Source organism: Mirounga angustirostris, unplaced genomic scaffold (genome assembly GCF_029215605.1).
Source record: "Mirounga angustirostris isolate CCGP_5_RB_7025 unplaced genomic scaffold, mMirAng1.0.hap1 SCAF_1, whole genome shotgun sequence".
Lineage (NCBI taxonomy): Eukaryota > Metazoa > Chordata > Mammalia > Carnivora > Phocidae > Mirounga > Mirounga angustirostris.
In genome coordinates, this window is record NW_026991709.1 from 11,683,295 (window position 1) to 11,710,243 (window position 26,949).

Genomic DNA, 26,949 nt, shown 5'->3' on the forward strand with positions numbered 1-26,949 from the left:
GGTTTGGCTACTGAGTAAAAACTGTAGCAAATTTCCCTGCATTCGTCACAGCCCTCCCCAGGCTGTTCCCACAGGGCCCAGGCCTCCCCCAATCCCCAGCTTGTCCTGGCTCAACAGATGCCCCTGTCCACTGACTCAGTGGAGGTTCTCTTGACTGCTTTGCCCCCAAGATGTGTTTCAGGCGAATGCTGCCTGGCTTATAACGTGATTTGGAAATACGCTGCTGGCTGTGTTTTATGCATTTTATCAAGTGTTTTTAACTTTGTACTAGCTGCAACCATGAAGGGCACAGTTTTAGAAGGTTGAAGTTAAATAATAATTTCACACCAGGAAACATTCAGCTGGGGCCACCTAGCACAAGTTGCCTGGGGGGTCAATATTCTGGAGCCCCGGAGGCAGCTTCACATCAGGAGGTTGCTTAGTGGCCACTTGAAGAGTTGGGGGCTGGATAATATAGCAGTTGAGCCCATGGACTCTTGGGAACAAGCCAACTGACTGGCCATGTAAACTTGTACATGTTAATTAACCTCGCTAAGCCTCAGTCTCCTCTTCTGTAGAACAGGGGTGATCGTATTTATGGGTGACCCATGGGTGATCGTATTTATGGGTGACCCATGGGTTTTTGAGTAAATGAGTCTCCAGTGCTTGGAGGCGTGGCTGGCATGCACTCGCCACTTAATAAATGGTGGTTGCTATTAGGATTATTACTACCTGTGCTATTGCTCTCTTGACTGGCCTTAAGGAAGGAAGGTGTTTGCCACATCTAACGTCCTTCAAGGAGGCTGGCAACCTGATTGGGTACATTTTGATTGTCATCCCGCTGAAACTGTTGCATTCTAAAATAAGACGGGGCGGATAAGGAGTCTGGGTCCCGGGACATCCTGGGGGAACTTAAGTTGAATTCCCTGATGGAACCAACAAACCAGATTTTTGCATTCTGACAGTTCTCATCAGCTTCAGACTTTAAACTGTTTAAGCTCAATTGCCCATTCCTCACAGGTCCTCAAAGGCCGGTACGGGATCCTCTGTGTCAGAACCACGTGGGGCACACTTGTTTAAAATAGGAAATTCCCAGGCCCCACCTAGAACTACTCCCCCAGAAGGCTCAGGGGAAGAACTTTGCATTTGAAGGAGCTCCTCGCAGCCTTTTGGGCGTGCTGGAGGGTAAATGAGAGCCACAGCACTGGACTTGCCTCTGCAGCCCAAGTGCTTACTATCAATGCCAGGCACCCAGCAGACGTTTAAGGCATCTTTGTCCTAATAAATAGAAAAAAAAAAAAAAAGACAAAATAAAATTAATGAAAAAATTTTAAGACTAAATAAAAATCATGAAAAAATAAACGGGTGGATAATGGATGATTGAATGGATGGATGGATGGATAGATGGATGGATGGATGGATGGACGGATGAATGCATGGAAGGATGAATGGATAATGGATGAATGAATAGGTGGATAAATGGATGGATGGATAGATGGATGGATGATGGGTGGATGATGGATGCATGGAGGCCTGGATGCATGGATGGACAGATGAAGCAGCCATGTGTATCTAGTTTCTTTGCTCCTCTTCATCATGTTGTTCCTGAAGAGGAAACCATTAAGATTTATTGAAAGAATTTCTCTCAATGTAAAAGCAACATATGACTGGTGCTTAACTTAGAGGACACAGAAAAGCAAAGGAAAAGGCAAACAAAAATCACCACGCAGAGGTTACCACCCTCAACATGTTTGTGTAGTTCCTTCTGGTCTTCTGTATGATGCATATAAACACAGGACTGCTTAACAAAAATATCCTATTATACACCCAATCCTCTTTAAGCCTGCTTTGTTTTAACTTAACAATGCATTATGAATATTTTCTCAACTCAGGAAATTCTTCCTCACCATAATTTTAGATGGCAGCATAGTATTCCATCATAGATATGCTATGATTTATTTCCTCCCCCTCCAGTCATTGAATGTTCAAGCTCAGTAATGAAAAATGAAATGCACATGTAGATTCTAATTCATGTCTTCGGTGGACATCTGTATTTTTCTGAGTTCCACAATTGATTTTAATCAGTAGCCAGGATTGATGGCTACTGCCAACAAAAGTCTACTTCTAGAATGTTCTCAGGAAACTTTTGGATTAAAACACAAATAAGGAAAATTCCCATGCCTCAAGAATGTCAGCAGACCTGGATTATATAAACTCTGTTGATTCCAGCGTGCACAGCATTGTTGCAGATGACAGGAGCAAAGTGCGAGTACTATTGTCATTGTCACAAGAGGACCAATGCGATTCAGTGCCGCCAAGGTGGTACCAACTTCATTTTTGATGAACAACCGCTTGGAGAACCACACAGCGATGCTCTGCCAACTGGAATGATTTATTTTTATCAGTTCTTTCCCTTTCATTGCTTCACTTAGTTGCCAAGATATGACAGGAGGAGCTTGCTGTCTCTTTGGGGCTCGGATGTAGAAGAAACTCCTACAAATTTAAAGACTCAAAGATTAAAGAAAGCCCAGAGTTTATAAAATTATGTGCAATTTCGTGCTTTTGATTCTTTTTTTTTTTTTAAGATTTTATTTATTTATTTGACAGAGAAAGACACAGCGAGAGAGGGAACACAAACGGGGAGTGGGAGAGGGAGATGCAGACTCCCCGCCGAGCAGGGAGCCCGATGCGGGACTCGATCCCGGGACTCCAGGATCATGACCTGAGCCGAAGGCAGTCGCTCAACCAACTGAGCCACCCAGGCGCCCTCGTGCTTTTGATTCTTAAACAAACACCCATACCAGTTTCTTCTGAAATATAACAAAGGTGATTTTTAAAAGTTAAGAGCTGATTCAGGGTGCCTGGGTGGCTCAGTCGTTAAGCGTCTGCCTTCGGCTCAGGTCATGATCCCAGGGTCCTGGGATCGAGCCCAACATCAGGCTCCTTGCTCAGCGGGAAGTTTGCTTCTCCCTCTCCCTCTGCCTGCTGTTGTGCCTACCTGTGCTCTCTCTCTCTCTCTCTCTCTCTGTCAAATAAATAAATAAAATCTTTAAAAGAAAAAGAAAGAAAAAGCTTCCTTTACACTCAAATCCCCTCACCTGTGCAGTTCCCAGCCCCGTGGGGTCGGCTGCGGCCACTGGGCCCACTGGTGTTCTTCTCCATCTTCCTTGCACTAAACTGCATGGCCCCAAACAGAACCCCAGCCTAACTTACCAGGGACCTCAAAGCAAGCATTCCTCTCTGGGTGCTTCTTCACTGAGAAAAACAACAAATGACCGCTCTGGCACCAAGTTTGATCTATACTCTCTTGGGCAGTACATCCCACTGTGGGATCCAGAAAGATCACAGCTCTACCCTGGGCGGTTCAGAATCCCACTGCACCACACACCCCGTCCCCGTTCTGCGGGCACGGCCCCTCCAGTGCGCGTGCATTCCTAGCCCTGACTTTCACTTTCGCTTGTACTACAGCCAAATAATTGTGCAAAGAAAAAAAAAAGGTTAATTTCCCCTTTTTTTAATCATATAATTTCCTGTTTCCCACCAAGCTCCAACAAAGCCTCTACTGTTCCCACATTTTTATTTGCACCAAATATACATATACTCTTTTTTTTTTTCTTTTTAAGTAAACGGTGTTCAATGCTTTCTCGTTTACCAGTATGTCCTGAGAGCTGATTGTTGCTGCAGGAAGGGTGAGGGCTGAGGGGGCCCGGTGAGGAGTTGAAGGAACATTAATTAGAAGGGCGAGTTTCTATGGGTTCTAAGACTGGCTTCCACACTGAGGTTGTGCGGTGGGAACAAGAAACGGTACCTGCTTGAGCCCCGAAACACACGCAGCCTGCAGGAGAGCATCTCTCGGGGACTGTTTTGTTGGTCAGCCTCACAATACCGTGATTCTTGCTTGCTGCGTGAGCACCGACACTGAAGTTTGAACAGAGAAAGCTCTAGAAAGAAACTGATTCTGAGGCCAGAGGCTGCATCTGCAATATGAGGCGATGGCTCCCCCCAGTGTCAGGATGACTCTTCGGAAACCCGGCCCTGGCTAAGCCAGAGCAGTGATCTTGAATGCTGAGTTGGTGACCGCTTCAAGGTGGCGGACCCACAGGCCTGGAGGAGAAGGGGAAGGAAGAGGCCGGTGCCCAGCATGGGGGGCCGGTTCCCCCAGAGCCGGTCCTCCCTCTGTCGCCTTCAGATCCTGGCAGTCAAGGCTGCAGACCCCCCCAAAACAGCTTTCTCCAAAGATGCAAAAAAGCCACCAAGCCTTTTTTTTTAAATGTGTTTTATTTCCTCTTTTCCTCTGTAGCAGATGCACCAAACCCTAAAGATAAACAGTTAAAGTCATATGGTCACAGTACCTGGAATCCCATTGTCTATTTTCCTCAACATCTTTTCTTGTTCGGAGCCTGATCTTTCCCAGCCCAGGGGCCTCCTGCTGAATGCCAGGACCTCCCTAAAACCCCCTTTATTTATTTTTTTTTTTTAAAGATTTTATTTATTTATTTGAGACAGAGAGAATGAGAGAGAGCACATGAGAGGGGGGAGGGTCAGAGGGAGAAGCAGGCTCCCTGCCGAGCAGAGAGCCCGATGCGGGACTCGATCCAGGGACTCCAGGATCATGACCTGAGCTGAAGGCAGTCGCTTAACCAACTGAGCCACCCAGGCGCCCCTTTTTTTTTTTTTTTTAAAGATTTTATTTACCTAAAACCCCCTTTAATGGGGAAATGCCATAGACCTGTGTAGAAAGCTGCCAAAGTCATTTTCCTGTTCTTAGGTTTAAATGGAAAGCTAGGCTACCTATGAAGTTCAAAACAGGGCCTGCCAGCCTGTGGCCCTGAGAAAGTAAGTGGCTCTGGTCTGCTACAAGGGATCCGTCCACAGTTCTCAAAATAAATTCACAGGAGAAGAGAACAGAAGGAAAGAGAAAACTGATGCAGAATTCAGTCCAAGATAAATATTGCAATATTTCCCAATATTTGGGAATAATGCAAATATTTCCCAAGTCCTTTCAATGTAACAAAATGTGTGGGGAAAATAGTATTATTTATAATGTAAATATTTCCCAAGTCCTTTCAATGTAACAAAATGTGTGGGGAAAATAGTATTATTTATAATGCAAATATTTCCCAAGTCCTTTCAATGTAACAAAATGTGTGGGGAAAATGGTATTACCATCCTTTGCCCTGAAGATACCAGCCTCAGAATGCATTCTGCAAAGCTAAAGAAAATGGCCCGAGGCTGGTGGAGTCAATCCTGAAGCGAATCTCGGAAAGAAACCTTGGAAGTGCCCTGGTCCAAATTTGGAGGCTGGTCCTTCTTAGAACGTGTCCACTTCAAGCCATTCCCCATCATGTCAGAAGCTGAGTGTTACCAGAAACAAGGACAGATGTATCTCTCCTTTATGGGGCACATAGGTATGTGACAAGATCATGGCATCTCTTTTTTTTTTTTTTCCTGATTACAGTAGTAACATATGCTCATAATAGAAAAATACAAAATGTAGTTTGTAATTTTTTTCCTCAGTGTCGTTAAATATTTTCCTATGTCGTGAAATGCTTTTTGAAAATCTCATTGTAATGGCTGCATAACGTTCCACTTTTAAACCCATTCTTTTATGCTAAGACATGTGTTTCCTTTTTTTTTTTTTCTGTTTTAAAGTGAAACAAAATAGATGAACATAGGGGAAAGGAAAAAAAGAGAGAGGGAAGGAAGCAAACCATAAGAGACTCTTAACTCTAGGAAACAAACTGAGGGTTGCTGGAGGGAGTCGGGGAGATGGGGTAACTGGGGGATGGGCATTATGGAGGACACGTGATGTAATCAACACAGGGTGTTGTATGTAACTGATGAATCACTGAATTCTCCCAAAACTAATATTACACTATGTGTTAAGTAATGCAAATTTAATAAAAACTTGAAATATTTTTTAAACAGTGAGTATAGTGAACATTTTGCACATTAACCCTCATTCAGATTTCTGAGTTTCTGGGTCAAGGGGAAAGTCACTTCATTTGTTGAAACATGCAGTTGAGAGGCTCATGACCCCATGCCGCCGTTTTCCATGCCAGCATACGGTACTTTTGTAGAGGAGATAAAATGGTGACAAATATTTGTTTTGAACTGAAAGCGTAAAATTAAAAAAATTGAGATTTGACGTTTAGCTTTTGCTACTGCCGTGGCCCAGGCCTATAGCCTTGGGCAAGTCCCTTTGACTCTATGGGCCACACCATTTTTAAACAATTCAAGCTTATACAGAGGGAACGTACTATAAAAGCAGTATGCTAAGTCTTTTCCCTTCTTCTATGGAATAACAATTTTTTTCCTTTCCATATTCTCTATTCTTGCGTAGCACAAAGTATGGCAATCACACAGCTGGGAAACTGCTGATTGCTCGCCAGGGTTTGCATCTGGGACCCTGGCCTGTCACTGCAGTGTTTTGCCAGTGGTGAGAATCCAGCAGACGCCCACCAGTCCAAGAGCAGGTGGAAGGGAGGTTTAAATGCAGAGACATCAGGTTTCAGGGCTCCTACTGTGTTTCTCCCTTATTCCAAATCACCAAGATGTAAGTAGTATACACTGACATCAGAATCCCATGCTCAGAAATACATCCTGAGACCCAGAACAGTCATTTCCTCCATGAGCTACCTGAACAGGATCCGAGAAGTTTCCACACCTACAAAGCGGGGGAGTACCAGACTACCTACATCTTAGAGTTGTCCTGAGACTCAACATAAAAATGAAACCATATATGTGGCTTAAATAAACCCTAAAACTCAAATAGTCGCATTAAATAACGCATTAAATAAATTAACCATTAAATAAACCCTAAACCCCAAATAATCACAAACTATTATTATGGCCATTACCAAGGGGCTGGAGCGCATTGGGAGTAAATACAAAGAAAATAGAGGGCATCTCCCTGCTGTTATGCAACCTTGTGGTTTACTTATAATGATCAATACAACAGAGAGTCTAGAATTTTCCAAGTATATTTGGCCCCAGAACTTTTGATTTTTATTACATCTAATAACACCCTCACATTAGGAAACATGGGTTTTGTGGTTTGATTTCACATAGAATGTAAGGTCTACAAAGGCAAGCACTTTGTTTTGTACCCTGCTGTCTCTTCAGGACATAGGAGAGCTGCCTGCACATGATAGGTACTCAATAAAATTTATATTCATTGCATAATGAATATACTTTCCATTAAGCTAATTTGAAAATAGCCTCTGAAAATAGTTTGCATAGCGAAGTGAAACATGGGTTTTTATGCTCTGCTAGTAAAAGTGTAAATAGGTTAAAACTTTTGAAAAGCAGGAAGTATGGTGAAGAAGTAGCCTGGTAGAGAACTTCTAAAGTGCTCCCACCCTCTCACCAACTTGTGGGGCTTCTGGAAATCTATTTGGATGTCATTCTAAGTATGAAAAAAAAAAGTTTGCATTTAAGATACTCAAGAGATGTAGTACTGTTTAAAATGGAAAAAAAAAAAACACCTGGGAACTATCTGAATTATGTTCAAAAATCATTGAATAATTAAGATACAGAATATCCACTTGATGGGTTATCCTGCAGTCATAACATGCTTATGAAAATTATATAACTTAGAAATATTCTTATACTGTGAGCAAATATTCACAAACCATATCTGATTTAGTATCTTTTTTTTCTTGTATTAAGGGAAAAGGCAAGAAACTAAATTATATACGAATTGTAATCCATATATGTAACAAAAACAAATGCAAAATAAAGAACTAACACTGGGGGCGCCTGGGGGGCTCAGCCCTTAAGCGTCTGCCTTTGGCTCAGGTCATGATCCCAGGTCCTGGAATCGAGCCCCCCAACCGGCTCCCTGCTCAGCGGGAAGCCTGCTTCTCGCTCTCCCTCTGCCGCTCCCCAGGCTTGTGTTCCTTCTCTCGCTGTGTCTCTGTCAAATGACTAAATTAAAAAAAAAATCTTAAAAAAAAAAACAAAAAACTAACACTGAGTGTTACTCCGTCAGGCAATTGTTCTAAATACTTTACATATATTTAACTTCTTTATTTTCCTAATAATCTATAAGGCAGGTACTATTATAATACTCGTTATAATACTGAAAAAATGCTGGGAGATAACACACCCAAATATTGACAACAGCTGTCTCTGAGTGATCGAGAAGACAGCAATTACGTTCCTTGCATTTTTCTGCATTTTTACAAGTTTTTCGTAATGATGAGAAAACTGCACTCTAAAAGGGTAAATTAATGAATTAAACTGTGTTCGTATAATATAGCTGAACAGGAAAAAGGTTTTTAATTGACCACAGGACCCCTTTATTTCAACCAGGGAACTCCGACCCGTGCTCTGCTCGCCAGTTCTCTCCTATACAGAAGAGAAAAATAAGAGCAAGCTCCATTAGGGTGAAATAGGTTGAAAATCGGCTGTTTCTATGAATGCAGAGAAACTGGCCAAGGCTAGTGTTGGGTTTTCAGTTTCAATGTCACACTTGCTCAGACCCCAAGATAATCTGGGATAATCACTCTGCCCTACCCAGAATCAAGAATTTAGGAAACAAACTGAGGGTTGCTGGAGTGGTGGGGGGTGTGGGAGGGATGGGGTAGCTGGATGATAGACATTGGGGAGGGTATGTGTATGGTGAGCGCTGTGAATTGTGTGGGACTGTTGAATCACAGACCTGTACCTCTGAAACAAATAATACATTATATTCTTGAAAAAAGAAGATAGCAGGAAGGGAAGAATGAAAGCGGGGGGAATCGGAGGGGGGGACGAACCATGAGAGACTATGGACTCTGGGAAACAAACTGAGGGCTCTAGAGGGGAGGGGGGTGGGGGGATGGGTTAGCCTGGTGATGGGTATTGGGGAGGGCGCACATTGAATGGAGCACTGGGTGTGGTGCGCAATTAATCATGGAACACTACATCGAAAACTAATGATGTAATGCTTGGTGATTAACATAACATAATAAAATTAAATTAAAAAAAAAAGAATTTAGGCACTAGAATCTCACATGCCCTCACAAACAAACGAGTCAGTGGTGAGATGAGGGAAGGGGGGTATGAAGGTAGTGGAGTAGTCAGGGCCCAGGCATTGGGCAAGAAGAGTCCGCAGCTGGAGCCGGAGGGTTCGATTCTTTTCATACAGCGCGAGGAACTGCCCTTGATACACCCTTTGGCGCGATAGAAAGAAGGGGTAAAAGATGCTAATAAAGCTAGTAATGAATGTGAAATTGACCATATGCCACCTATTTATCGAAATGGAAATCTAAAAACTAGGGACAATAAGATCCTACAGTAAGGACCATTTAGCAACTCAAGGATTTCATCTTAGGGCGCTGTGCGAGCCCACTAGCTCAGTGGCTTCAACCCGTAACACCCACTTCTAAAGACCACAAATCCCAGCCTGACGGCGATCCGTGCGCATGCGGCCTGACGACCTACGCCTACATTTCCCAGCGGGCTGAGCGGCTACGCTGACGCGCGCGTGCGCCCTTGCGTTTCTCCCCCCTAACTCAAGTTTGACCTACAGCCACCGGGAGAAGATGGCCGTCCCAGCAGGTTCCGGGCTGTCCCGGCAGGTGAGAGAACGGAGGTCCTGAAAACTAGCGAGAGGATCTCTCCTAGGGTGAAACGTTCCAGGTCGCTAAGGGCCACCGGGTGAGGCCACAGCTGGGGAAGCGTGGCCGCCGTTCAGCGTTGTGGGGCCCCGCGAGTCGGGGCGACACAAAGCGGCTCAGGCGGCCGTGCCTCCCCTCTGTGGACGCCCGCGGGGCAGGGGGCGCAGGGTGACGCCCTTGGGTGGTGCCTGACCTCGTCCCCCGAGCACAGCCTCGGGAAGCAGGTAGCTTGAGGAGCCCGGAGGGGGCGGGCAGGGCGGGCTTCCCCGGACCACGAAGAAAGGACACGGCCCACCGCCAAGTCACTTAACTTTTGTCGTTGTGGTCAAACCTGTCAGGGGTCACCAGTAATGCTAAGGATTATTTGTAAAGCCCATTTCACATAAAGAAAATGAGATGGAAAAGTTTAAATGACTCGTCCTTGGCAGCTCAGCCAGTAAGGGGTAGGTAGGAGCTGAGATTCGAACCCACACAGTCCCACAGAAGATGGAGTTGGGAGGAAAATTCGTGCTCTTTGTACTACATATCAACACTATGCTTTGCATGTCATGACACCTTGCAACTTAGGTAAGTTTTCTCTAAGTAATAAAGCCTTTCAATCCCCACAACCAGTTGGTATAGTACACAACAGAACTGAAATTATTTAAAGGTGACCTGTGCCCTTGCAGGTTTTTTAAACAATGGGTTCCAGCTCTGTTCCTTGGTAGACAGGATACCGTTTCTCAGAGCCAGGGCCTGTGCTCACATCAGAGTGCTGCAATACTCTGGATTAATCTTTATTTTCCTATAGCATTTGGAGTCTGAGAAAATACATCTCCTGCACATCATGATTGGGATCTTCCCACTTTTTATTAAAATCCTTGCTCACGGGTGGTAATATAAATGCCAAAAATCTTGCGTTGGTTTTTTTTTGAAACCTGTATTTCAGCCAGATTTGAGTTTTCTCTCTCACACTGGTGTGCTAGCCTCGCCCTGTTCCTAGTAAACGAAGGAGTTGGTGGGAAAGCAAATTTCCCAGGCAACTAGGGATGATTCTCAGTGGGGAAATTTACTCCTAGGTAATAAAGAGCATCATGTAACCTGTGTGATGATAACTCAGAAACTAATCATTTAAAATGTTTTATTATTGTTTTAAAGGTGCGATGCTTTAGTATGACTGTCGTCAGGCCGTTTTCCAAGCTCGTGCGGGTATGTCAGCTTTTGTAATTAATTCTAAAATAGATGAAAGTGGGCGCCTGGGTGGCTCAGTTGGTTAGGCGACTGCCTTCGGCTCAGGTCATGATCCTGGAGTCCCGGGATCGAGTCCCGCATCGGGCTTCCTGCTCGGCGGGGAGTCTGCTTCTCCCTCTGACCCTCCCCTCTCTCATGTGCTCTCTCTCATTCTCTCTCTCTCAAATAAATAAATAAAATCTTTAAAAAATAAATAAAATAAATAAAATAAAATAAAATAGATGAAAGTGTGTGAGTCGAACAGCAATACAGTTAGGGCATAGACTTTTGTATAAGTACTACCTAAACCTTTCTGCATGATTTGTGGTTTCCAAAATGTGATGTGTGCATGGGGGTAGAGAATGGGGTAACTTGAATGCCTGGTGTGCAACAGGCCCCTGCATAACCTTTGTGAGAATTTCTTAAAACCCCATTACAGTGATGGAAAGTAGCTGGTCTTCCCGTTTACAAAAAAGGAAAAAGACTCTGGGAAAACCTGCCCAAGGTTACTCAGCTTGATCCTAGAGCTGGACTGGAATTAAATCTTTCTCATTCAGAGCCTAAGCTTTCCCGCTTCGACCATATAGCACCGTCAGGCTTATGTAGTCATATGTTGATGACAGTGCATACAAAAAAGTCTACAGTCTTTTGTGAAAAATAATCCAAGCATCAGACACTCAGTAAGTTGCTAAAGAGCTCTGTTAAACTGAACATTGAGGAGGAGGCACCATAGGGGAAATTTATGATGTTACTATGAGGTATATAAATATACACTTGTATATGTTTCATAAATACCTGTTTTCTTGGCTCTAACATGCAACACTGCCTTCTGTCAGTGTTTAAAATCTCCAGTACTTGGAACTGATTAGTTACTGAGTTCAAAGGAAGCATAAGCGCATCTCAGAATTAACGTAACTGATTTATATAGTTAGAGCTGAAAGGGACACCCTGTTTCCTCAGCATCTCGTTTTGAGATGAGAAATTGATAGCCTAAAGATGGAGTGACCTGGCCAAGGAAACAGCCCTGACTTGTTTGAGAATTGCCATTCAGAATTGCTCTTTATGACATATTTAAACTGTTTTGTGCTATAAATGATGTCATTTTTTAAATATAAATATTTAATCCTCCTATTGGCAGTATGATCTTGTCTTAAGTGATTTTCCTTTTCTCTTCCTCCCCTACCCCATCCTTTTTTTAAAGCCACCTGTTCAGGTATATGGTATCGAAGGTCGCTATGCCACTGCTCTTTATTCTGCTGCATCTAAACAGAATAAACTGGAACAAGTAGAGAAAGAATTGTTGAGAGTATCAGTAAGTAGCTTTTCTGTTCATTTCTTACTAAATTTCCTTCATATGGTTTTTGCTTTAGTTATTTGGCCATGTATCCCTAATGAGGTATATTATATCCTAAGAGAAAATGGACTACAAAAAACAAAGGAGAGAAAGAAAAAAAAAAAAAAAAGACCTGTTTTTCTGTAATCATGTTGATAGTGATAGTAGTGGGAATTATTATTCTGAACCTATTGTGTAATAGGTACAGATGGATACATATCAGGATATTAATATTAGGAACCAAGACTTGGGGCTAAGAGAAGAAATAGAAGTCACCTTTGAAAATCTGTGTTTGTTTTCAGGTATTGCCAAAATAGTCTTTAGAATGTATTATAACTTGCTTTACTAGGAATTTATGAAGCCTTTTCTCCGTTTCAATTTTTAGTTTATTCCCAAGATGTGAGGGGAAAATGACCAAGCAGAGCACAGTGAGCAGCAAAATTAGGAAAGCTGTATGGGCTCCATAATGATACTGGAGAACTGACAAAGATCATGAAGCTTACAGGGGAAAGTTTATTTTTACATTTTTCAACATAAAAAGAGAAAATTAATTGAATTAACAGAAGCCTACTGTGTAACTTAAAGAGGAGAATCTCTGCTGTAATTTTAACTCCGTTTTGTTGCTTCCCCTTCTCTTTTTGCTTTGTGGTTGCCACCTCCAACAGTAAGTTCTGGATTAAAGAAGGAGAGGCTAGTATATATCTCCAGAAAGAGTTTTGCTTTTTTTTGGTTTTATATTTTAAGATGTTCTTGTATTTTTAATCCACTTATTTCTAAAGATTTTTTTTTATCTTATTGAAGAAAAAACCCTCACAGGCTAGTCACATAGGATAATACGTATTTTGTTCATTTTTCATTTTAAGCTTTTTATCGGACTTTTGTCCTAGCAGGCAGTAATGTTGGCTCTCTATTCCTCTCTTTGTCCAGTTATCTCTACAGATAATGCTTGCGGTCTTAGTTGGTGTGATTATGACCCACACAGAGCCAACGGCCTTACTGTTGGAGACGCTTGGGAGAAGGGTAGCAAGGGAAGGCAGGATCACACACGGGGAATTTGGGAGGTGATAATTACTGCCCGCCAGTTGTCATTTATGCCCATTGTAAACCTGAACAGTGGTGTTCACGGTGGAGAGCGAGGCCTGGGTTGTGGGCATTAGAATGGGATTTGCCTAAAACCTGGAAATCAGTTAAGACACGGAACATAGAAAGGAGGCAGTTACCTTAAAACGCGATAAAGCGTTAGCAGTGTTCTGGTGCTGGGAGGAACGTGTGACGCTATACAGATGCCACGAGCTGCGGCAGGAAAAGAAGAGAAACATGAAAAACGCATTCCCCTAACACCCGAATGCTTTTCATTTGTGTAAGTCCGCAGTTTTTAGGGGGAAATACTGTTTCTATGGAGTCACTCAAATTGAAGTGTTAGCCTGACAAGCAGCCTGGATTAGAGACAGAATTCTGGCCAGGAGCCGGGGACAAGGGGCTACCGGAGCTGTTTAACTGAAAGGTATCCAGATGGAAACAGCCGTTGGATCGTTGAACTCTGGCCTGATACTAAGGGGAGCAAGGTGCCGGAAGCTACCCTGGGTCACTGAAAACAGACATTTATGAATTAATAAAATGGAGACGCGTGGTGTCGCTCCTGGTAGCTGCACTCACACTGTTTGTCCACTCTCCCTCCCAGACTGACGGAGGCTGCTCTGGAAACACCAGAGGGGTCTCTCGGGGCTCTGTAAGAGGCAGGACAGCGTCAGGATCAGTCTGAGACAGAGGCCACTGGAAGGGGCATGACAGGGATGCCTCCTTTGCTCTCAGAGCACCTTTTTAGGTCTGCACGTGAGCGTTGGCATCACTGGCCTCCTCGTAGTATGTGAAAATCTAGAGGATTACCCGTATTAAATGCATTAACATATGCAGTTCATTGAATCTTTTGGCTGTTTAATTTTTTCTAATCTCTCTTAAAAAGCAAATATAAATTTAAGAAACTTTATAAAGTGTTTTTAAATTCTTTCAAGAAATACCATTATATCCTGTGTAAAATCAAGGTACGGTGTGTTCTCAAAGGCAATGAAAATTACTTGATTGTAAATTTCTCTTCATGTGTGCTTGAGTGCTGATTTAATTAATGGAGTACATGATTCATAAAGTATGTTGTGGCAGTTAGGATCATTTATGCTTTAAAGAATTTAAGAAATTATTTTTTGGTACTTTTAGCAAATCTTGAAGGAACCCAAAATGGCTGCTTCCATTATGAATCCCTATATAAAGCGTTCCGTGAAAATGAAAAACCTAAATGACGTGAGCACAAAAGAGAGGTTCTCTCCTATCACATCCAACCTGATCAGTAAGTATTAGATCTTTTCCACTGAAGTCCCTGAAAATCTTGTGACTGAAAATGTGGTCCATGGACCAGGAGCATCAGCATCCCCTGCCTTTTGGCAGTGAAGCACCTCAGGACTTAGCCAGCCTGCTAAATCAGAATCTGCATCTTAACTAACTCCCCAAGTGAATTGTTTGCGTGTTAAAGTTTGAGGCGCACTGTCTGAAGGATGTTAAGATGTAAGAAAGCAATTGCAGTCAGTACTTTCAGTCTGTGGAGAAGACCAGTGGGATTCACACCAAGAAAATGGTTTGTAGCCAGTGGTTGTACCTCGGTCCTTGAAGACATTTGCATTCTTTGGTGCATTTGGCTTGCTTTTGAAGTCTCTTGGTCAACCAGAATACGAGCTCCAAAGAAAATGTGTTCATGTCGTCATCTTTGAATATAGATGTATGTTAATTTGAGGTTAGATTCCAACCAGAAATAGGAGAATCAGATTGCAGGCTTGGATGAAGATTGCAGCTGCAGACCTGTGAGACCTCCCCCCACACCCACCTTACTAATTTAGATGTGAATCAGTGCTGGTTCTTTCAAATGCTGAATATACTTTTTAAATAACAAGTTGCATCGCCTTTATTCACATTCTTGAAGGATGTTGAATATGGCATTTTAAGGCCACAAATCTAAGTTTGCTTTTGAGGTGAATGTAATACCTCATGATTAACGTGTTTTGAGTTTCATATTACTAAGACACTTTACCTTTCCCAGATTTGCTTGCTGAGAATGGTCGCTTGGACAATACCCCTGGAGTCATTTCTGCCTTTTCGACCATGATGAGCGTCCACCGTGGAGAAGTACCGTGCACAGTGACCACTGCATCTGTAAGTGACACCCTGTTGCCACTAGATTTGCTTTGACATGCCATGCATCACATTTTGCATAACGAAAAGAAAAAAACAGGCTGAAATCCAGGAGTTGGTAAAGGTGACTTGTTGCTTAGGAGGTTCGCTTCAGGTCTTAAACAGTTGCGCTCTGGAAGGGCCAGTGTGGATCTTCTTAGTGCCTCCCTAACCAGTGACTACTCAGAAGGACCATACTAGGTTAGAGTATGTTAGGAAGTAGTGGTTATTTTCCTTTTACAGCTTTCAGTTATTTTGTAAATACCTTAGTAAGTAGGCTTCTGGAACTAGAGTGTCTCACCTTCTGTGGTGGTGAATGGGAGGGTAGGGCACATAGGCCCTTTGATCTTGTTGGCGTTGCTGGAGTGGGCTATAATGACACCATTTTTTGAAACCTACTGTGTGCTAGGTACTTTATAACTTATTATTTTAATATCAGGGTTCTAGGTGAGGTAGAATTATCTTTGTTGTATAGATGAGGAAACCCAAGGAAATTAAGTTGCTTGCCCAAGGTGACAAAACATGGAATCAGGATTTGAACATAGGCCTGTCTTTCAGAAGTGCATGTTCCTTAAGCAACACTTATGTCCCCAGAATTAATTTTGTTGATGTCTTAAATACATGTTTCCTTCCTACTGCAGTTGAATCGGTGCAGGAAAACAGCCTGTGGGGCTTAATTATCAGTAGAGGATGGTAGGTTGGCTTGGAAAATACGCAGCACCTGACCTCGTCTGGATTAATATTTCTGGTGTTTAATAGATATATTGACTCTCCGAAAAAGCACAGTTTCAAAGAGACAGTTTAGCACATAGTAACATTTGCACACTCGTAGCTCAATAGTTGGTGCCACCGAAGCACGTAACTGGCCGAGAATCATTGCCGCTCAGGCCTTCGTCCGAGCCCACTGGGACCGCAGCAGCTCCCCCTGACAGGGGAGCCCAGACGAGGCTTCACCCGGCACATGGTCACACCGTCCCTGTGGCTAAGCCCTGGTACAGGTCACTCAGATTACAAGGACATGATTTTTTTTTAAGGGTGCATATTTGGGGTGCCTGGGTGGCTCAGTCGTTAAGCGTCTGTCTTCAGCTCAGGTCATGATCCCAGAGTCCTGGGATCGAGCCCCACATCGGGCTCCCTGCTCAGCGGGAAGCCTGCTTCTCCCTCTGCCACTCCCCCTGTTTGTGTTCCCTCTCTCGCTGTCTCTTTCTCTGTCAAATAAATAAATAAAATTTTTAAAAAAAAAGTTCAAAAAAAAAGGGTGCATATTTTTGTAAAAGTTTTTTAGAACCAGCTGTTGCTAATGCTTTTGATGTTGAAACTCCTTGGGTAAATAAGTTTCCACTGTTTAAAAACAAAACAAAACAAAATCATTCCTTGATTAATGACTTAGGGCATAGACTATGGAAATAGACTGATAGCGAATATTGGAGCAAGTGGGACCTTCGGTGAGTTTCTTAACCACTCCGAGCATCCTTTCTCTCATACGGAAAATGAGAGTAAGAACTGCTAGCTGCCCAGAGTCATCTAGATTCCAGGAGATGGTGGGTGTAAAATGCCCGGGACCTAGTATGCATCTCAATGGAAGGTGTGCACATACTTCCAATTTCTCTAACCTTGGAGGCTTGGCAAATAATGTTTTGATTAAACACTGATAGACTTGGGACTCCTGGGTGGCTCAGTTAAGCATCCGACTCTTGATTTCGGCTCAGGTCATGGTCTCAGGCTTGTACAAGCCCCTGCTTCGGGCTCCACGCTCAGTGGGGAGGCTGCCTGTCCCTCTTCCTCTGCTCCTCCCCCCCCGCACATGCACTCGCTCACGTAAATAAATAAAATCTTAAAAAACAAAACACTGATAGATTTTTACAGCACCCCCCCCCCCACAAGAGACATTGTTAGATCTTTGCAAAGACAACACTTTTCTGCTAGCTTTTGGACTCCTGGATGGGGGCTGCCTCGGATTTGTGACAGGTGAGAGGCCTCTCCTTCAGCCAGACTCATCCTCACCTCACCAGGAGTAAGAGCGGGGGGGCAGGAGGAGCGAACGCAAGCCGGACGCTCGCTCTGTCAGAGTAGAGTCCCAAGCTGGCCCCCCCGGGCACTCCGAGAGGCAGGGCGTGCCTCCAGAGTTCTGCTAACTGGGGGTCTTAAAGGTTCTAGGACCAGGCTCAGCTGCAGCTTTCCATCCGGGGAACCCATACCTCGTGCCAGGCCCTCAGGGCTGCGCAGAGAAGAGGCCTGTGTCCGCGGGCGTCGTTCGCTTCAGGGTCTTCCCCCTTCCCTGCATCTAGCTGCACTGCTGGCACTGGGCAGCAGGGACGGGGAGGGGGTGGTGCTGCCGGGCGTCGGCCGGGTTGGCGTGGGCTGGGGCCCTGGCCACCTCCCAAGGGCCCCCCAGTGGCTCCACGCGGGCTTCACCGGCCGGTCTTGCCGGTGTGTGCCAGGGAGATTCTCTTCTTTTTCTTTTACTGTGGAAAATTTCTGTTGTGCTTTGTCTAAATTTAAAGGATGGTTTTGTCCCCTTTTAGCCTTTAGATGAAGCCACTCTTACTGAATTAAAAACAGTCCTGAAGAGCTTCCTAAGTAAAGGCCAAGTCTTGAAATTGGAAGTTAAGGTAGGTTTTTAATTATGTCTCGTATGTCTCCTCAGCTTGTCTGACACTCTCGAATGGCTATAGGAAGTGAAAAATTAAATCTGATGATATACCTGATTGCTTATAGTAGGAATTTTACATTTTTGACTTAAATGATTACAGATTCCATTCACAATTTGACTTCTGCTTTTCTCTAGACGTAATTGTAACACCTTAATTTGTGCAGCATGTAGACTTTTCAGAGCACTTTTCATCTTTCCGTTTGATCAAGAAATGTCAGTGCTTTTTCACATTTCCAGCCTGTTTTCTTTTCTAGACTGACCCGTCAATCATGGGTGGAATGATTGTCCGTATTGGAGAGAGATACGCCGATATGTCTGCAAAAACCAAGATTCAGAAGCTCAGCAGGGCCATGCGGGAAGTTTTCTGAAAGTGTTGATTTTTGTCAGTGAAAATTCCTAAACTTGGAGCAACAATAAAATGCTTCCTGAACAGAACATACTGTTTACTGTCTTTTTTGAAGTGGAAATACAGGGAGCCTTATTTTTATATCTTTTTTTCAGAATCCCCCTAGTTGAAAGGTTAAAAGGCCCATTGTTTGGAGATTTTAGTTTGTGTAGATTATTCTTAGGAATTTATGAAATCTTGTGTCATTAGGAAAAACAGTTAAGGGGCGCCTGGGTGGCTCCGTTAGTTAAGTGTCTGCCTTCGGCTCAGGCTGTGATCTCAGGGTCCTGGGATCAAGCCCCTCATTGGGCTCCTGGCTCGGTGGGGAGTCTGTTTCTCCCTCTTCTTCTGCCTCTCACCCCTGCTTGTGCTCTGTCTCTGTCAAATGAATAAATAAAATCTTAACAACAACAACAAAAAAAACGGTTAACATTTTTTGAGGCCTTTTATGCCAGGCACTGTTAGGTTCTTAAGGTATCTTACCTCATGTCCTTGGCCTCTGAGCCCAGAGCCTGGGGAGGGGCTGACCCTGCAGGTGGAGTTAAGACACCAGCAAACCAGGCCAGTTACTGTCCTGGAGTTTCCGCTGTCCGTGCCCATGTCCAGTCAAAGATACCGGAAGTGGTCCTCTGAGCCCCCAGATTCTGTGTGGGTCAGGACATGGGCACCATGCTCTCCTTCATGCTTCTTACTGGCTTCTGCCAAGCATGGACCAACACCTGTTGCTGTGTCCTCAGGTCCTGCATCTGTCCAGTGGATTGGGTCTGTGTTAGGTACTTGAGACAGGGCCAGCTTGTACTCATCTGATGATTCTAACAAGTACTTAAGTCCTATGTATCTTGTTTGGACCCCAAAGTGATTTATCTGTAAGACATTAGTCTACTAAATGTAAGGCATTAATGCTTTCTGTAAAGGCTTTCAGATTCTGGCCAAAAAGATGTCTTCATTCTAGAATCTACTAGAAGTATGCTGTTAATCTGCTAACAGGCATTCCTTCCCTCAATCGCACTGGGGGGAGAGGGCCAGATGAGAGAGCTGGGCACTCCGCAAAAGAAGCCCACAGAACAGCAATCCCAACCCCCGTGAATGTCCTCGACCAAGGAATGGCCAGGAGGCTCGGCCCGGAGTAGGGAATCGGGATGTCCTCTCCCACTGGAAGCGGCTGTTCAGTGACCGCGACACTGGTCACTGAGGTCACTTCTGCCCGTCGGTCCTGCCGATTCGCAGAGGCCCTTCCAGCCAACCAGCAGGCCGGCGCGACCAGTGTTAAGAGTCCTGTTTCCACCAGCTGGGACCCGGCACACAGGCAGTAACACTTGTCCTTCTCTGATGCCAGTTAACCTGTGATTGGATTCCTCCGAGACTTACCTGTGCCCCAGGCAGCCCTCGCACTTCGGGGTGTGAAGTACGTCCTGACGGACGAGAACCTTTAGAGTACCTGGTACGGGCCAGGCACAGCAATTTTCACTGCCCACACCACCAGAAAGTTCCATAAGGGGATAGGACACCATCTGCAGTAAAGCTCACGATGTAGGCTTTGCGGCTCTGCACCCTGGGAGAGGCACCGGGTGGCTAGGAACGTGTCCCGGGGCCACCGAGGGGGTGTGCAAGCAAGCCTGCGCTGCTGCTCCCAACCTGGGGGGCACCCCAGCTTCTCCAAGCCTCGGTCTCCCCTGTAGATGGGAGCGACAACGCCCACTTCCAGAGTAGCTGCAAGAGGGAAGCAAGGTGACGACGAACTTAGTAGAGGGCCTCAGAGATGTAAAGATGTCAGTAGACATTAATTACTGGCTCCATCACCTCCAACTTCCCTGGGTCATCTGACCCCAAGGATCGATTGATGAAACACAGCACTCACCTGACTCGTGGTCACATGACAAAGCCCGTCTGGTACTGCCTGTCAACGTCTCAGGGCCTCAAGGGCTTGTCCAGCGCTCCTGGTTCCTAATAGAGCTCCATCGGTCCTCTAGGGAGACCTCTCCCTAGTAAAATACCCTTGATCCTGGCAGAACCCCCCGCCCCAATAGAAGATGCAGCTTTGGAGACCACATCTTACAGTTTATCACAACCTTGTGATACAGGTGGGATAGACCTCACCCTACGTTCAAATGAGGAAAGAGGTTGAGGGGCCCTGGGGTGTGCCCAGTGTCCTGTGCTTGACCGGCTGGTGGATCAAGTCCCCGAGCCCCAGTCTTTCGCGCCCCATTTCATGCTGGTCCACCACGTCTCTGACCATAACCCTGGCACGTGGCCTTCCGTCGCTGGAGCCAACAGGCAAAGCAAATCTTAGTTGAGTCCCTATGTCCCTTCCCTCTCTGTACCTCAGATGCTCTTGATTCACCCCTTCATCCAGGTCAGATCTTCCCTACATTTTCCCTCCTGGCCTTCCAGAGAAAAGTGCTCCAGACACCAGTTGTCTCAGGTGCTGGTTCCAAGGTCAGCCTCCAAGAGAGTTTGGACAGCAAACTGATTCCCTTCCTAGAGCTACCCCCGGATGGGCAGAGGCAGGTCAACTGCAGCTCGGAACTCCTGCAGGGCATGACGTGGCCTGGGGCCATCCTGCACCCTCGTGCTGGGACCAACGTGCCCTCCAGCTGGCATGACACTGCCCTCCTGCCGATCATGCTCGTCTGAAACTCTGGCTTCCTCCCGGCCAACCAGCTACATAATCACCTGACAACTGACAGACACCTCGTTGGGGCCTGTTGGTACTTTCCCAGAAGCCAGGAGTGCCCAGACTGCCGGTTGGCCCCCACATCCAGTCACCAAACTTTTAGCTGGGCATAGGGCCACCCAGCTAGGGACTGCATTTACTAGTGTCCCTTGCAGTACCCGACCAGGGAATGATGTTCCAGCAGATAAGCAAGGGGAGGAAATGATGTGTGGGTCTTCCTGGATCGACCTCAAGAGGAACCAGCTTGCAATCCTCTCAGGAGATCCCCTTTCCCTCTGGCTACATGCAGACGACAAGGTGAGAGGGGGAGCAACCACACCCCAAGATAGAGCCTAGTGATTTCAGGGGCGGGGCCACCCTGCCCAGGCAGACCTTGGACCTCTGGGCCGGTAACGAGAAGGAGAAAAACAAACGTCCCTTGTTGAAGCCATGGGATGTTGGGTCTAAGTGCCAGCAGCTGAGTCTGTAACCTGACCGGTATCCCAAGTTCCCAAGCCCTGTCTGCCTTCGTCCTAGCTTGCCTCCTGACTGCAGCCAGCCCCACGTGGCTCTAGACAGAGCGTGACACACGTAAGTCGCTGTAAAGCCACGTGGCGGCTGATGGACAAAATATCTTTGGGAGAACCTTTCGCTGTAACACTGCCCAAATCCTTCAGGTCACACCCAACGACCTTCCTGTTGGTTAAGCACATAGCAACAGGGGAAATGATGAAATGCTTCAAATGCTGCCGTATGTGATCATCAGATCATCGGCGGGTTACTCGACCCACAGATCTGTGTACAACGGTATTCGTGCAAGGGGAAAATTGTAAAGCAACCTAAAGATGTCCAACTATTCGGGATTGTTTAAATAAATTAGGATACATTCAGACAATGAGATACTATGCAGGCCTTAAAAATCAAGTTGTGGAAGAATATATATATATATGTATATATATGACTTGAAAGCAATCGATAAAATAGTGAAAAGATTTATATAAATTATGTAATTGGACATTGCCTTGCATAAGGGAAGTGCTCAATGAATATTAGCTATTAAGTAGTATAAGAGCATCTTGGGGCACCTGGGTGTCTCAGTTGGTTAAGCATCCAACCCTTGATCTCAGCCCAGGTCTTGATCTCAGGGTTGTGAGTTTGAGCCCTATGTTGGGCTCAACACTGGGCATGGAGTCTACTTTAAAAACAAAAACAAGGGCGCCTGGGTGGCTCAGTTGGTTAAGCGACTGCCTTCGGCTCAGGTCATGGTCCTGGAGTCCCGGGATCGAGTCCCGCATCGGGCTCCCTGCTCGGTGGGGAGTCTGCTTCTCCCTCTGACCCTCCTCCCTCTCATGCTCTCTGTATCTCATTCTCTCTGTCTCAAATAAATAAATAAAAATAAAAATAATTAAAAAAAAAGAGCATCTAGCACACACACACACACACACACAGAGCAAGAAAATACAGGAATGATGAGCATCCAAATGTTAACATTTATTTTTGTGTGGAAGAATATCTCCATTAAATGATTTTATTTCCTTTGTACTTTTATGTGTTTGCTGAATTTTAAGCATTAACGAATATTTCTATAATTAGGAAAAAACAATAAATATTCTAGAATAAAATATTTCCTTGATTATGCTGGCTCCTAAATTGGGTTAAATAGGTATCTATTCAACATGTTTTACACCAGCGATTCCTTCCACCTTCTGAGCTGTGCAAGGGGGACCTTGTCAATCTCAGAGAGAAGTAGGTGTAGTTTGGAAAAGAAATGCATTATTTTCTCTGTTTATGATGAGATTTAATTTATTTTTTAAACCTCAAGAAACCAAGGGAAGGGCATAGGATTTTTATGTTTATCAAAAACGGGGCCTCCTGGTTTAAAAAGGGTGAAGACAGGCTATTTTAGTGTGCAAATTTTTTTTAACGTGCTGTAACAATTCAACTGGTGTTCAAGCCAACCAGAGAGCTTACAGGACTGGTTCATATTCAGAGAAATCAGTGATGAAATAGGGAAGAATTACCTTAAAACCAGATTACAAGAAAATGCTATAAATCGTCCCCTAAAATTCAGATAACAACAAAATTCAGTGTTGGGTTTGCTAATGGCGCCCAGAGTTAAAACTCAAGGTTCTGAACACAGAGTTGTTTGTGTAGGAAACTTCTCAGAAAGCCAAAGTAATCCTCTGAATGTCTTTGTAAGACAATCTTAGCTTTATGTTCCCCTGTCAGCACCCCTTGTGTTTCTTCCCCTACACCTCACAGACTTCTCAAATTCTCAGAAGTAGTCAGTACTGGGAAATCGAGTTCTACCTGGTACTAACATCTGTCTGAAGAAAACGTGGGAAGGGTTGTTGGTTTGGTTTGGTTTTGCATAGTTTTCCTTCCACGACTACAACCTTACCCGTGGGAGAAGGAAGTGCAGGAAGAGAAGCCATTTACAGAGCTATCTGCTTCCTGTCTGCTCAGAAGGGAGGTGGGGCAGAAAGAACCCAAAATAATCCACCGTAACAGGGTTGGCTTTCTCATTTTATTCATGAACCATGTGAATTTAAACCATCCAGGTCAAAATGAACACAGAGCTGTTTTGAAGAGATTGTTCTTTTTTAGGTTCAAGATACACAGGAATAGCAATCTGTATTGATGTCGCTACTGGTTTAAGAAAAAAGAAAAAATCAGTTACCATAGTCTGAATCAGTAAAATTTAAAACATTTCATACATAATAAGGTGCCAAAGGAACACTCAAACAGCAGAACTAACCTCTTCTTCCTTTTAACAAACAAAAAAAAGCAACCTCATGTTTTGGCCCTGCTTCATCAAACCTTAGACAGATACATAATTCTACAGTTTATAATAGAGTCTAATAATGTTTAGAACTCCATGGACATTACACATCAGACAATAGAGTCTCCCTTCCGTGGAAAATTAAGCAGTACCATTATTTGGCAACAGAAGTATATTACAGTCAACAGGACATCCATGGCTGGGTGGGGGGTGGGGGTGGCCTGGTCTCAGCCCCACCCCCACCCCCCACCGGGGAAGGGTTGTGAGGACAGCAATATGCCACCAGAACTGTGGCCCACTTGTTACTAGGAACACAAGGGACTCGTGTCTGACTGATACATTCTTTTCCAAACAGGTAAAGGCAAACCGGAGTGCCTTGTAAGCACTGCTGGGCAGGACCCTCACACTCTGGCTTTTCCTGTCCCCCAAATTTTCAAGACAACTAGGGCCCAAGAAGCAGCTGACTGGATGACTCGTTCCCACGCACAGCCCTATTGCTGCCCCAGCCAAGAGGGGATGGTGCTGAGAAAGGTCAGCACCTGTGCGGGACGGATGGCCTAGAGCTCGTCTGGTTCTGCTGGCTGGCCTGGGATGGTCTCCCCAGGCCGAGCTTGAACAAGGAGATCTCTGAACGGCTCCATCTGTGGGAACAGAGTCAGTTACATCCACATAGTTCCTCAAGGTGATTTGCAGGTTCCTTGTATGACTCAACAGATTCCAGGAAGCTTCCAGAAATCACAGCTTCCTGCCCCCTGAAGTCCAGGAAATCACGTGGACTCCAGTGTTCCCCAATCTCAGGCTTATCAAAAAGGGACTCCAACTCTTGGTAAGCAGCATCAAGAAGCACACAGCTAACTGTCAAAAGACATGCTGAAAACCCAAGGCTCACACTGCCCGCAAATCCCCGCAAGCCATTGGCCCTACGCTCTCCCCGGCAGGGACCCAGACGCAGGGCCCCCGTCTTCCCAGAAACTGGCTATTTTCTCCACTGCGTCACTTCTGGTCTGTCAGGGGAGGCTGGACCCCCAACTTGCCACCTCCTGAAATGACTCCCGAATGCATCTCTCAGCTGAGGGCTTAGATGTTGAGTTTCACGGGACTGTGCATTCCATCTCTCCACAGGGAGCCTGCAGGGACATTCCTGGTGGCCAGTCTGTCCCCTAGAAGCAGCCTGGACTTCTCACCCTTTCCTGGGAAGGAGAAGAGGAGGACGGCCTCTTACCCCTGGGATCTCCATGAGGGCATCTGAGGAGGCTGCTTGGCACTGTCTGTGTTGTGTGCCCAGAAACAGCTTAACCCAGACACTCCACACTTCGTTCTTCAAAACCCAGCCCCCCACCCCAGCTATGCGACAGGTGGGGATGGTGAAGATGCTCCAGGAAATTTCATTAAAAACACGAACACCAAAGGGATATGCCGAATCTATCCAGGAAGAGAGCTGTATGTAAAGGGTGATCTGGAAGTCAGGGGCGGGGCACCTCCCTTTATGTTCTGAAATCTCTAGAAGGGTGTTTGGTTCAGTCTTGAATTCCTGACCAATCTGCCAGAACTTCTGGAAGCTTCTGTGGCTCATGGATCTGATGGGAAACAGGCTCTCAATCCTCTTGTCCTTCCCGACACAACCACCCTCCAGAATGTGACCTATTCAAACCAAGGTCCCATCTGAGGTCATAGCTACAGGATGCTTGTCATTTTTTCACACCACCCATTTCACTTCCGTTAATCGTATTCTCTGCCCCCCAAAAATTACTTCTTTGAATTTCTAACATATGCAACTCGGATTTTCTTTTGAATATAAGAAATTTAGTTGGGCTGAGCCCAAGTAATCTGATTAAGCATTTTCTACTCCTGGTTTTAAAATTTTTTTTTCTATAGTTCTATGCACTTAAATTAGATTCCTAAAATACTCTCATGTACATACAGAAAAATAATCTCTCAATGACAAATCACATTTTACAATAACAAGTTAAATATTTCGCCTACAGAATCTGTGTTAGTTTATGCAACATTGACCAGCATAGCCTCTTGCATACCATATATACATTTAGTCAGGGACATTCCCATGAACACACAGCAGAGATTTCAAGACAAACCTTTTGAAGAGCATAGCTTTTTCAGGTTATGTAGTGGAATTCTGTATTTTTCTTAGCTGGAAACTATGATCAAATGCAGAAAACCAGATGCCAAGAGCTGATTATCATACACAGGACATTTTTTGTTGTTGTTGTAGATTTCTCATCTATATACATGTATTTACACATATGTTGACCACCTACAGATGTGAGGGTACAAAGCTAATGTAGCTAAGGCAATACAACATGAATTACAGGATTGCCAACTTCCCTATCTACACAGGGTTACAAAGTTAGGCAGAAGGGGGCTGGGAGGGTATAGACTTCAGCTAGCTGGGTTTCAGGTGACATCATCTGAAGTTGGCTTCACAGTTCAAAGACACTTGGGCTATTGGCAATGTGTGTTTGAAACGCATGTGTAAAAGTAAATATCATTACCAAAGATCTTGCCAGAATATCTGCTTTCCGACACAGTGACTATTTAGCAGATGATGTTTGAAGGATGCTGATTTATAAAATGCCTATCAAAATATTCGTTCGTGAAAAATAATGCCAGCACGATGTTAATTAAATGCCTGCAGAAAATATTTTCTGAGCTTTCAGTAGTGTGGAAGATTGCATTACACGGAGACACAAAGCTCTAATTTGCCATTTCATTCAAAGTGAGGCAGTCACGTCCACAAAGATGAATTTGCAATGTCTGTGCAACTTTCTGTCAACATTTTTACTTAGCAAGCTTTATAATCCCAGACGGAACTGGGGAACAGAGAGGATTATTGCTCTGTGTGTGTAGACATGAGACTGATTTGCCAAGAGGCAGCAGAACTGCAAAGGTTTTGGAGCCCGGCCCAGCGCGAGAAAAGGAAACAAGAAGCTGCTTTGTGAAAGAAAGCGACAGCCAGCGCACGGAAGGAGGATCAATTCCAAGATCATCTGCCTCCAGGAGGTTCTACAACGGGAGGCTACTCCCACCGTGGGTTTCTTCCTCTTTCCTGACCTTGCTCGGCTCCAAGGCCGTCCATGCCACCCTGCAGGGAGAGCCCAGCTGGGAAGCCCTGCCTC

General features: G+C 44.8%; 1 protein-coding gene across 2 annotated transcripts; it reads left to right on the forward strand.

Annotated features, from left to right (window-relative positions):
• Positions 1-9,431: 9,431 nt before the first annotated feature.
• ATP5PO (ATP synthase peripheral stalk subunit OSCP) lies at positions 9,432-18,430 on the forward strand. 2 transcript variants are annotated; one of them, XM_045902507.3, is made up of 7 exons: positions 9,432-9,545; positions 10,722-10,772; positions 11,995-12,105; positions 14,338-14,467; positions 15,212-15,324; positions 17,868-17,954; positions 18,250-18,430. In XM_045902507.3, exons 1-7 carry the CDS (start codon positions 9,510-9,512, stop codon positions 18,361-18,363), a joined length of 642 nt encoding a protein of 213 aa, XP_045758463.1. In that variant the 5' UTR covers positions 9,432-9,509; the 3' UTR covers positions 18,364-18,430. The 2 variants fall into 2 exon arrangements, with proteins under 2 accessions (XP_045758463.1, XP_064435240.1); XM_064579170.1 differs by lacking the exon at positions 9,432-9,545 and adding an exon at positions 10,019-10,151.
• Positions 18,431-26,949: the final 8,519 nt, after the last annotated feature.

What these genes read in the sequence shown, in the direction of transcription:
- ATP5PO (XM_045902507.3), top strand. Translation starts at nt 9,510, where the DNA reads ATGGCCGTCCCAGCAGGTTCCGGGCTGTCCCGGCAG. An exon ending in CGTTTTCCAAGCTCGTGCGG is followed by an intron (nt 10,773 to 11,994) that starts GTATGTCAGCTT and finishes CTTTTTTTAAAG; the next exon opens with CCACCTGTTCAGGTATATGG. An exon ending in AAGAATTGTTGAGAGTATCA is followed by an intron (nt 12,106 to 14,337) that starts GTAAGTAGCTTT and finishes TGGTACTTTTAG; the next exon opens with CAAATCTTGAAGGAACCCAA.